Genomic DNA, 12,586 nt, shown 5'->3' on the forward strand with positions numbered 1-12,586 from the left:
ATAATATCATTATACCGCTTTTTTTCTTTTTTTTTAATTTGATAATCTTTTTTCTCTTATTAAAAATGTCGCAAACGAAAGATAATGTTCGAATGAGAGATAGGGCTGAAACTGAAGAGGAACTTTTAAAACTTCAAGAAGAATTTTTGGCGAATAAACCGAAAGCTGCTGCGACTGTGATTAGAAAAAGTAAACCACCTACTGTTATATCCTCTTCGTCTCAATTTGAGAACAATAATGTTAATGTCGTTGAAAAAGATATAGTCACTTTGGATGATAATGTAAAAACATCATCAAATTCAATAAAAGGAAAAACTAAAAGTAAGAAAAAGAAATCATTATTATCTTCTAACCGAAAAAAATCACTTGAAAGTGATGGTGGCGCACAAAGATTTGAAATTGATTTAGATCAAGAGATTGAAAATACCACAGAACAAGAAGAACATGTACCCGCAGTAAAAAAAGTATTAGATATGCATTCTTATCAAACGGGAGCTGTTGGAATGGTTACTGAAAAATTTGCAACTGAACCCGTATTACCGCCTAATATTACTAATAATAATGATACATCATCAGATGGGGGATTTCCCAAACCTGTTCATCGAAGTTTATTTAAACGAAGAAGACAGGCTTTAGATGAAGAATCAAAATCAAACATAGATAATTTGCAAAATCAACAAATCAATAATGAAAATACAACAAAAGATATTAAAAATTTACCTACAACAACAGCTGTTTCATCAACATCATTAAATACTTTAAATAAAGATACTAAAATATTTAATTCAGATTATTTGGAAATTGATCGTGAAAATGTTGAGAAAATTTCAAACATGTCTGAAGAAGAAATATTAAAAACTGTTGAAATGCTACGTCAAACTTTAAGTCCTAAATTAGTAGAAAAACTTTCAAAAAATAAGCCTTTGGTCGAAAGGATACCCGAGGAATCAAATGAAGGATTTAATGGTACAGAGGAAAAAGAAATTAAGCACGTACATTTTGAAGAGAATAAGATGAACTATGAAGAAGAAGATGATGATTCATTACCGCTTAAAATGAAGGAAAAATATTTTCCAAACGTACCAATCGAACCTGAAAAAATTGAATGGATGGGCGTTGAGTTCAAAAAAGATGAATCAACAACGACTAAAGATCAAGGTATGGTTAAAGATTATTCTAGCCCATATATCCCTAAATCATCAGATCCACCTGCCGCATTTTATAGATTTGATTTTCATGGGAATATTATGGAGAAGGATGCAGACGTTCCTACTTATATGGGTCTTCATCATCATGGGGATAATCCTGATCAAGCTGGGTATACATCGAGTGAACTGCTTCATTTGTCAAGAAGCAGAGTTTCAAGTCAAAGAATTATACCTTTAAATGTTATTGGTAGAATTATGAGAAAGGTTAGGAAAGGACATTATGGAATTGAGAAATGTAAGGGAATTACCGAATGGATGATTAAAATGAAGTTGCCTATATATTTGAGAACAGCATTAGATGATACAGCAGAATCAGTAATTGTAGCTGCTGTTGATGCGATATCTGCCTTGATTATCGGCGGGACAGAAGGTTTAGATGTTGAGGAAGAAATTTGGGATCGTTCTGGTAGATTATATCGTGGATACGAAAGCGTTGCTCTTCAGGATGTTCCTGAAACCAAAGTCAAGAAACATTTTGGAATGGATATTGCTTTACAAGATGAAAACGAAGAAGACGTGAATACAACCGAGTATCATGTTAGACTCGCATCAAAAGACTTAATTGCAGGCTTAATTTCGATGGATATTCTATATCGATTTCGTTATCTTTTGGAAAAATTGAGATTACCATATATTACAAACGAACAAATCATTTTAATGCTTATTCGTTTCGCACGCCATTCTCATAAAAGTGCAATGTTTATATTTGAATGTCCTCAGCTTGTTGATGTCATACATAAAAAATTTTTGTGTGTAGCTTGGCCTGTCATATATAATAATGGTGATGATGCACTCTCACAATTTCCAAGTTTGTCAGCCGTGAAACTTTTCCGTTTACTATGCCAATCATCTGGAAAAATTAGTCAAAGTATTATCCAAAATTATATCGAGACGTTTTTAAGATATATTGTAGTAAATCCTTCAACCATATCGAATGAATTTGAGATGAATCTTGGTTACAAAATTTTACAAGAAACTTTGAGAATTTATCAAACTCTTGCGGCACATGGACTTTATCATGGAATTCTTTCTCAAGCATATTCGGTTTTCGGTGGATATTTATCGAAGGAAATAATATATTCTCTTTCTCCTCCATGGCAATGGAAAGGTGACAATATTCCACAAATGAAGCATAAACTAGATATTGCTATATCATTCTTCAGACTTTTGGAGATTTGGATTCGGACCTCTAAAAAAGATACTGGTACAGATGTTGAATCTGGGGCTCAACCAAGTGAATTTATTAATGACTCGGTAGAATTAATGGATAAGTTCGTTAGTTCATTTCCATTTGAAATTGATAATAAGATTGAAAATTCTAGAGAATTTGAAAAAGCTCTAATTTTGATTTCAAGTATAGCAAGATATATTGCGTCTTGGTATCAATATTTAGGTGATTATCCATTAAAAGATACCAGTCAGATTAAGAAAATATGGGAAAGATTAAAGTTTGATTCGTGGCAATCCTCAAAAATTGGTATATATCTATCAAATCGTTTGCCAGCCTGTTTGAACGCTTATTATGTTTCTAAGAAAGACATTTGGCAATTATCCAATTTACCTGGTGCTTATTACCCCATTACATTCGAGCATATTTCAAAATCTATAACAATGTCGGTGTTATATGATTTGTACTTGTCTTACATATCCTTGATTCATCAAATAAGTAATTTATTTTCAGGCGACAAGGAATTTTCTATTAATTCATTAAGCGTTATTACAACATTTGTTCCTATAGATCTCATAAAACATCACATTATTAAGTTCCCACCTAAAAGAAACTGGCTTGATTTTTTTGATAGAACACGCACTTATTTATTATATGAATGGATGTGTGCTATTAGTTCGCTTATTGATAAAATAGGTGATGATAAGTTTCAATCACAATTTTCAAAGAAACTATTGCAGGTAGCATTGATTATAATGTCACATTTGTTGCCTGGGGACGAAAATATCAGTTTAAATATACTTAATAGAATATTTGATGGAATAACGGCTTTGTCACCAGATCCTAAAAGAGCCGAAGGAATCAAGAAATCGCTTAGGTCTTTTTATAAGAATCGTATTATTACAAGCAATACTAAAGAAGAAATATATTCTTTTTCGGGACAACAAGAAGAGGATCCCACCTTATTATGGAATTTGACAAGAAATAATAGTCATGGCGGATTACCTTTATCAAGAGCATGGGTATGGACTCCGATTGACGTATTATATAGTAAGAGATCAGATGTTATAATGGATGAAGAGGTTAGATTTGAAGTTGTAAGAGATTGTTTAGAATTTGGATGGGAAATTATGGAAACATGTCAAGACGTTGCAAGGTCAAGTGACGTTATTGATCGTAATGTTGAAAGATTGGTTATGAATCCCGCAATTGTTGTACTATCAATTATGAAGATTTTCTTGTTAGAAGGGGAATTATATAGGAATTCTAATATTGAAGTGTGGATTGATAGAATTCTTTCACGATATACATTTGGGTATGGGTCAGAAAAAGAACGAGACGCGATTGTAGATTTACCAGAAGATTCTTATTCGCTCGAAGATGCAGCTAAAGATGTTTTGACAGTACCGTTTTATACGTTTTTTACGGATTTTTCTGCTATATACGCAGCTGAATCATTTGGACACAAATCTTTTGCACAATGTATAATTGTTCCTTTATCAACAATTTATCCTTTCGATTTTAAATTGTTAGTATGGGGTGATTTATTTGAGGTTTTAGGTACGATTAATATTAAATATGAAGAAGTAATATGTTTAAATCCTTCATTTAATGAAGGATTAAATAGTTATTTTTGGCCTTTGGAAAATAATAAAGCGTTGATACAATCGTATGTAAATTCTATTATACATCTTAAATTGACAAGTGAAAAAACTCCATTCTTATATTGGATTGTCATACATCACTTGAATGGATTCGTATTTTGGAATATTCAAGAAGGAGAAAATCAAGATGAAATTAAGAAAGATCATGGTAAAGTTCAAATGAGGATTGATATTGCAAAAGCGATTGTTAAAGGAGCAAAATCTGATATAGTAAAAGATTGGATAAGGTATACCGAAAAGAATTTTGGTGATGATGTAAAGGAATTGATGAAAATGCCACAATGTTTTAAAGACTTAGATGATTTAAAATTAAAGAGTAGGTTAGAATGGTTGAATAACGTTAATATTAATATTGATGAAAATTTAATTTATTAATCGTTAACGATACTTACAAAAAAAAAATTAGAATAATGCTGTAATATTATTTTCTTGATCATGTAAAGAATTTATTATTTAATCTAGATGAAAGGATTTTAATAAAGAAAAGAAAGAATTTATTTGCAATCTTTTTTTTTTTTTTTTTTTGAAAAGATATTTTTCAGTTTTATTGAAGAAAAAAAAACAAATCTAGAAACAATTGTATATAAAATGTAATATATAAACAAGCAAGAAAAAATGAAAATAAATAAATAAATTAAAGAAAAAATGCGTGAGGAAGAATTATTAAAAAAAATAAAATGTACACAAATGAAACATCTATAAACGAAAATATGTATGATGAGGAAATAATAGGAGGAATTAGATGGTGATATTTGTTTTGATCAAGTGTGTAATTTTTTAATTTTTTTTAAAAGAGGATGATGAGCGGAATTTATGATGGATTCTTTTTTTTATTTTAAAGGGTAATTGATCAAATGATCAAATTTTTTAACAATATACATTATTTCTCAAAAACAACATATTTCAAGACTTTTTGAGACGATTATCCGAACAATAGTCTGGAGATCAAATACAAGACACTACCGAATGCCCTAAATGCTGATAAAGCAGCGACGGACCAGAAAACTAACAAAAAAAAAATATGTATATAATTAATTAATAAATAATAATAATAATAAAAATAAAAAAATCATAATTATTCATGTAAACATATATACTTACCAAATGTCAAATAAGGATTATACGAAGAATCAATAGAATTTCTCTTAATATATTCATTCCAAGTATTAGAAGTAAAGAAAACAATTAAAACGGCATTTGAAAACATCCAAGATAACACAAGATTGGTTCTGAATAATTTATAATAATCATCTTTTTTGGTAGCAGCATCTCTATGTTCTTTAACTTCATATTGTTTAACTTTTAATTCACCAACCAAATTATCATAAATAGCGTTGATGTCTTGTCTTTCAGTTGGAACTTGAACTTGCATTAATTTTTTACCATCTTTACCATCAACAGGTTGAGCTCCATTACCACCACCAGAATTACCATTGTCACCTTTTGTACCCCAAGAAACATCATGAGTATTACAAAATGCGTAAACCATTAAAATATTAACATAAAATGGTACTAATAAAATATATTGTACTAAACATGTGATCATGTGCCATGGTTCCCCATGAATCAAACTAGTAAATATATAAAGACCATAAGTTGAAGCTAATGAAATCACTATATCCCTAAATTGTGCCGTATCAAGCGCTTTTTTTATATTGGCGAATGAATTAAATTTAATATTTTTCGCTTGTTGTAATGATAAATATACGGTATATCCTGCACAATATAACATTGTAGCCATAATAATAGCGAATAAAATAATACATCCTGTATACATCCATTTTGAACCTTGAGGACGATTTCCCATTGAACTAATAAAAATTGTGACAATAACCATAATATAAAGTGATCTAGCTACATCAAATAAGTTACTACCATAACCTTTAAATGGATCAGTAGCCGGATTTGCTGTTGTAGCAGAAGTCAAGAAAAAGAAAGCCAAATAAAAGTTTCCTAAAGCAAACCAATTGAATAATAATTGAATAGCATTATAAATGAATTCAATTGCAAGTAATATTTGACGATAAAATGGTTGTCCTGAACTAAAAATACGTGTAAAATGAGCGATTGAATAAAATGCTGCGAAGAAAGATCCATTTAACCATCTACGACGTTGAGAGATAAATTCAGGTACGTTATCAGGTACATCAGTTTCAGCTTTTGCGGATTTTACATATTTTAATTTCCATGCTTCATGTTTTTTGGTTACTAATTCAAAACATAAAATACGATCTTCTGCTAAATACATATTTGCTTCAAATATACCAGCATCTCCACTACCATGCAATTTTTCTCCCTTAAAATATGATGCTAAAGGTCCTTTATCAGGAGATGAATTTTGTAATGCTTTATAACGATAAGCTGAGAAAGCTCCAGGTAATACTGAAATATAACCAAATACTGATTCTAACGGTTTATCCAAAATATTTGACATCTTATATTCGAAATTTTGTGATGCTACCATTGGATTAAGTAAATTTTTCCAACCTTTTCCAAGTTCTGCTTTAATTTCACCACAAGCACCTCCAATATTAGGTTCTCTATCAAAAGCTTTCCATAAATGATAAATTGATGTATTTGATGGTTTTGTACCAACATCCAATAAAACACATACATTTGGATTTAATTGTGCAGCAAAAGCGTTAAAGAACCATCTATGACTATTTAATTTTTTGGCATTTTTCTCTTTTAAACAAAATAATATTTGAACAGGTGGAATTGATCTATCGGAACCTCTTATATCAAAACTTGAATCTACCATCAATTGTGATGTATATTCAAATAAATGACCCGTAACAGGTTTACCTGCTACATCATCTTGCATGATTCCATCTTGATAAACACCCATTGCTCCAAGTACTTTAAGAACTCTTTTATTAACTTTATTACGTCCATCAGCTACTACAACAACTACAACTTTTTTCCAACCTTCTTCACCCCAAGTTTTTGATCGACCTCGAGTACATAAATGAGCAACATTTTTGATGGCTGATGACATTGTCTTAATGAATAATTTATCATCTTCATTGTACATTGTCATTACGATCATTAATTCAGTAGTTCTGTTATAAAGATAAGGTCTTAAAAAATATCCATTTTGAACAAAAGCGTCTGGATCACACGTTACTGCTGTATATCTCATATGTGTATATTCTTCTCCTGATGTATATTTAACGTTCTTAAGAACTTTATCTGGTACTGGACAATCCAATATCAAATTTCCGTTTGTTAATTCTACATGACGAACGGACTAATATACCGAAGATAAGGAAGAAAGAAAAAATAAATTAATAAAAATAAATATAAACACGTGATGAATTAATACTTTGGGCACGAACTTACTCTTCTTTTATTGGCTTTTTCATTAAAATCCAAAGCTTCATGATCATTCCATTGACCATATTGAGCATTATTATAACTTTCTTGACCAACTAAAGGAGCTTTATCATAATAATAATCATTAGATTCAGGAGGCGCCTCATAATAATCATTATATTGATTAGCGGGTGGATAAGGAGGAGCATTATAAGAAGTAGGGGAAACTTGACGTTGAAGTGGCATAGTTTGTTGTCTTTGAGGAGGAGAATTGAAATCTACACCACGAGTATTATTATTGTAGGCATTTTTCGGATGTGAAGGAAGTCCTCTTGGTACATTATCAAACGTTCGTTGACGTTGAGGGGGAGCATAATTATTATTATTATTATTCGGATAATAATCTGGATAACCTGACATATTGTATTATATTATTAATACTAAAAAGAAGATTATATTAACACTAGAATTATAATTAATAAATTTGTTTTTTATCTACAAACTATAAAAAATTGGTCAAGGAAAAACTGGAAAAACTGCCAGAGAGATTCCAAAAAAAAAAAAAATTAAAAAAAAAAAAAAAAAAAAAAAAAAAAAAAAAAAAAAAAAAAAAAAAATATATATAAATTTCAGGGGAATAGTATTGAAAAGGATAATTTAAAAAGGAAAGGAGTAGACCAATTATGGTAATATTAGAGAGAAGGATATCCTTCACTCTACAGGTGAGGAAAGAAAGTAAAGAGACGATGGAGGGAGGAGGTAAGAGAGAGTGAAGTTTATTAAAGGAAAATGGGGGAAGAGGGAAAAGAGAACAAAAATAAAAAAAAATAATCCGGCCGATTAATCTGCATTAGAGCCTATGACAATAATTATTATTTTGTGTCACAAATTATTTTCTTTTTCGTATTAGGATTATAACCGAACGTCTAATTCGGCAATAAACGACCTTGTTGATTAATTGTGAAGACCTAAAAACGGTTAAAATGCATAATTCTAGATATACATAATATATTCCCACTTTAATTCTATTCGGCTTATACTGTTTATATTAATTTTATTTAAAAGTATCACCTGAATTAAATTTACGTCTTACAGAGTTTCACTAAGACGAAAAGAGTTTCGGAGCTTTTTGAAGTGTGTTTGATAAATGCATTTTTAATTATAAAATGAATATTAAATTATAAATAAATAATTTATATTGTACTTTGATATATTATTTTATTTATTAAATATTTAAAAAAAAAGGATTTTTCTGAAAAGAATTATAAAATATTACTTCACGCACATAAAATTAATTTATTTTTTGTAATACATTAATGAGTGAAGTCATTGGTCTTGGCATAATTGGCATATGGTAATTTTTAAATTGTTGACCAACGTTGTCATAATTTCATGAGATAATTTCTCGATAAGAATTACTGTACTAGGAATGCCAAGATATTTAACTAGTCAAATTCTATTACAAATCTTTATTTTTCTTAATTGAAGAACTAATCACCAAAAATCCATATATTCACAGTATTAAAATTTATTTCTCGGTAAAAAAAAAGTATTACATTTATGCTTTATCAATATTTCCAAATTGCGCAACATTAATAAAGTTTAGCATGCATGTTAGATACAACTGTTTGTAGATTCATGTGGTTACGAAATTGCTTTTCCTAATTAAGATTAAAAAGGTGTGATTTTTTCGTGGCACAGTATTAAAAGTATTAAAAGTATTAACCTATTATCCGGCATAAATGGTAAAACAAGGGTACAATGAAACAAAGCATGTAAAAATTGAGGCAAGTATATAATGTTGCGCAAATTAAGGTTTAATGTGATAAATTTAATTGGAGAGATCTGCTTGCATGGCTGCCCTATAGTTCGAGTTTGACCATAACAGATCCTAATTGGTACAATACGCCTTCGCTTTACATGGTCTAACTATTTTAATTGATGAATACTTTTTAATTTCGGGATTCAAATTTTCTAAATTTTTTCAAAATGCGTTTAGGGGAAATCCCCGTGATCCCGTGTTGTAGGCGGAAGAATTATAGTTTAATTCTAGAAAATCTTTGGTTCTGAAAAATAAAAAATAGCATCCAGCTTTTCCCTATAGTCTGGAAAGTTATTTGAAAAGACAAAGATATTATAGTTTTTTTTTTGTTCTTTCTTTAAATTCCTCTTTTTCTTTTATTACGGTAAATTATTATACAATCTGAAAAAAACAATTCTTTCTTGTTTTTTTTTTTAAAAAAAAAATTGGTATCCTTTTATCAATTTCATAATAACTCTTGTGAATTTGAAGGGTAAAACTATTTTTCTTTTCGCTTTTCTTTTTCTTAGTTTGTTTCGTATTTCATTTAAATTTATTTCTACTACTAAATGAGTGAGGATGAGCGGTGATAAACAAAGTATAAAAAGAATTTGGTGAGTATACACATGGGCGAATTAACATAGTAATTAGGCAATACATGCCGAGTTAATTTAGTGAATTAACATAGTTCCGAATTGAACCAAATTTGTCATTTCGGCAATTTTGTTGGTGTGACATATTATACATGACACAAACTATGCTAATCACGTGAAGGCGAGATAGGTAGTTATATGAATATAAGAATCTCCTTTTTCATTAGTAATTCTAAAAAATAAAAATAATCCCAATTTCTTATTTCGAATTTTTAATTTTAACCCATCACACCATTTTTTTCACGATAAAGATTACAAGGACGAGCTATTCGTAAGCCATCACACCATGACACCACATTTGACAAACTATGCTAATCACGTGAAGGAGAGAGAGGTAGTTATTTGAGGTGAGTGGTATAAATATAAGAATCTCCTTTTTCATTAGTAATTTTTAAAAAATAAAAATAATCACAATTTCTTATTTTAAATTTTTAATTTTAACCCATCACACCATTTTTTTTTCACGATAAAAATTACAATGACGAACTATTCGTAAGACATCACACCATTTATTTATTTATTTATTTTATGGCTAGTCAGCGTAAGACATCACACCATGACACCATGACAACAAAACTATGCTAGTCACGTGAAGGAGAGAGAGAGTTATATGGGGTGAGTGGTATAAACATAAGAATTTCCTTTTTAATTAGTAATTATAAAGAATAAAAATAATATCAATTTCTTATTTTAAATTTTTAGTTTATATTTAATATTGTTATATGGCAATAAAATAGTATACGATATGTTAAATATATATTATAATAGATGATTTTATAGTGTACTTAACAAAGGTAAAAATTACCAGAAGTAATTTTTTAACAATATTATTTTGTTCTTCATCATAAATTTATAATAATATACACAATTTATTAAATAAAGTGTGAACGCTGCGCCTCTTTAAAAGTGTTCTTATTCCCCCTTCAAAAATCATTTGATCAATTCAATTACTTTGATACAAAAAGTACAATATCACTTTATTTTTATTAATTTTTTTTTGCGGGGGATTTTACGGGGGATGTAGATTTGTTCATAATAAGTCGTCAATTAATTAATCTCAGCAATAATTTTATAGGTAATAAGTCAATCATTGTTTAAAATAGAAATTATAATAAAAAAATCACCAATAATAAATTCTAACATATAAAATTATCATGCATATGATAATTCAAAATTTTCAATTTACAACCACAAAAAAGCATCCGTTAATAAAGGTCTTTTTCAAAAAAAGTTTCATATTGCAAAAAAAAGGGGTATTGATTGTCATTTAATCGTATGATATAACAAGCCAAGTCTTTTTACTTCACGCATGAATTAAACCATTTTTTATAAAAGAGTCGACTCTTTAAGAAGATCAATAATTTTATCCTTTTCACAAAAAAAAAAAAAAAGATTTGCTTTAATAACACTAAAGTTTAAAAAACATTTTTTTTCTTTTTTTTTCATAAATTCATAAACCAACCAATTGAACATGTTTCAATTAAAAATGAAAATCATCGTAATTACAGCTATTATTGCAATTTTGGCTTTCGCCACCCTTTCTTCCTCTTTAGTTATTAGACAAGAAAATTCAGATGATATTGCCACAATTCGTAAAGCTAATGCTGATGAAGCCGAAAAATTACAAGAGGAATTCGCATCATTTACCCCGGATAAAGATTGTCAAGTTAATGATTTAGCCTGTATTAATAAAGATTTTGCTATGTGTGCTCCAACAATAGAAGATGGCAAAGTTGTCAATAAATTCGTACTTTTCCCTTGTGGTACTACTTTGGAATGTTTCGCATTACCTTTAGTTCTTAAACGTGGCACTTCCATCACTTGTAGTAAGTAACAAAAATCTTAATTCGTTTAATTTCTTTTTTTTGATTATAATTAATAAAATATTATTATTTGCTTTTATTAATAGCAACACCAAAAGACCGTGAAGACCGTCTTTTCCAAGCACGCAATAACTTATAAGTGTTAATAAACAATAACCTACTATAATAAATATAATGTATTAAATATCTTGAATTTTAATCATAATTTTACTTAAATTTATTCTATGTTGCAAGCATCATAAAATAAAGTATAACTTTCATGAAAAATTAACTTTTAAAAATTGAAAATTAAGTAATAATAAATAATTTTACTTCGACGCGAAGTTAAACGAACTTTATTACTTCAATGCAAAGTTAAACAAACTTCCTTACGATAAATTTTACTACTTACTCTAATTAATTTTACTGGGAATCATTCATAATAATCATAATAAAATGAAACTAATGCTTTAAATTTCATTAATTTTCTTTACGGCATATTTTTGATGTACAATCAAACATACGAAATTTTCGCACATCTAAATTATCGGCCCATGTACATATTTAATTTTACTAGCAAAAGAAAAATCACGTGTTCTAAACGTCAATTTTAAATTTTTATTCATTTTCGATTTTTAACAGTGAAATATTTTAATTTATTAAAATTATTTTATTTTTAGATGAATACGCTACAAACCCAATATTCATTTAAAATTCACTAGAAATAGGTAGATATTCCAATTTATCTAAAATCTCTAGTAAAAAAAATGCGACAGCGTATGATAATCGGTTTTAGGTTAGAATACAATAATACAAATGACCATCAGTATTCTGAAGTTATCCTTATTAATAATTCCTTTTATTGGATAGTTAAAATTATAAATTTATATAACAAATCTAACGAAATTTCTTAACTTAATAATGATTAGAGACATACTAATTCCTTTCATTTAAGGATTGAAATCGATTATCGAA

At 28.7% G+C, this 12,586-nt stretch overlaps 3 protein-coding genes across 3 annotated transcripts; 2 read left to right on the plus strand and 1 right to left on the minus strand.

Moving 5' to 3' along the window:
- Positions 1 to 38: 38 nt before the first annotated feature.
- On the plus strand, positions 39 to 4,516 carry OCT59_027465 (uncharacterized protein). The gene has a single exon (XM_025320863.2). It carries the CDS (start codon positions 66 to 68, stop codon positions 4,413 to 4,415), a length of 4,350 nt encoding a protein of 1,449 aa, XP_025170339.1. The 5' UTR covers positions 39 to 65; the 3' UTR covers positions 4,416 to 4,516.
- A 49-nt stretch (positions 4,517 to 4,565) lies between these two features.
- Positions 4,566 to 7,775, minus strand: OCT59_027466 (uncharacterized protein; the record flags this gene model as incomplete). Its single annotated transcript, XM_025327628.2, has 3 exons — positions 4,566 to 5,045; positions 5,142 to 7,290; positions 7,383 to 7,775. 3 exons carry the CDS (start codon positions 7,773 to 7,775, stop codon positions 4,963 to 4,965), a joined length of 2,625 nt encoding a protein of 874 aa, XP_025170338.1. The 3' UTR covers positions 4,566 to 4,962.
- A 3,520-nt stretch (positions 7,776 to 11,295) lies between these two features.
- OCT59_027467 (uncharacterized protein) lies at positions 11,296 to 11,771 on the plus strand (the record flags this gene model as incomplete). The annotated part of the gene is made up of 2 exons (XM_025332560.2): positions 11,296 to 11,635; positions 11,719 to 11,771. The coding sequence occupies 2 exons, from the start codon at positions 11,296 to 11,298 to the stop codon at positions 11,769 to 11,771; spliced, it is 393 nt and encodes a 130-aa protein (XP_025170337.1).
- Positions 11,772 to 12,586: the final 815 nt, after the last annotated feature.

Source organism: Rhizophagus irregularis, chromosome 7 (assembly GCF_026210795.1).
Source record: "Rhizophagus irregularis chromosome 7, complete sequence".
In the NCBI taxonomy this organism is placed as follows: domain Eukaryota; kingdom Fungi; phylum Glomeromycota; class Glomeromycetes; order Glomerales; family Glomeraceae; genus Rhizophagus; species Rhizophagus irregularis.

Coding starts and splice junctions, on each gene's coding strand:
- OCT59_027465 (XM_025320863.2), top strand. CDS start 66: ATGTCGCAAACGAAAGATAATGTTCGAATGAGAGATAGGGCTGAAACT.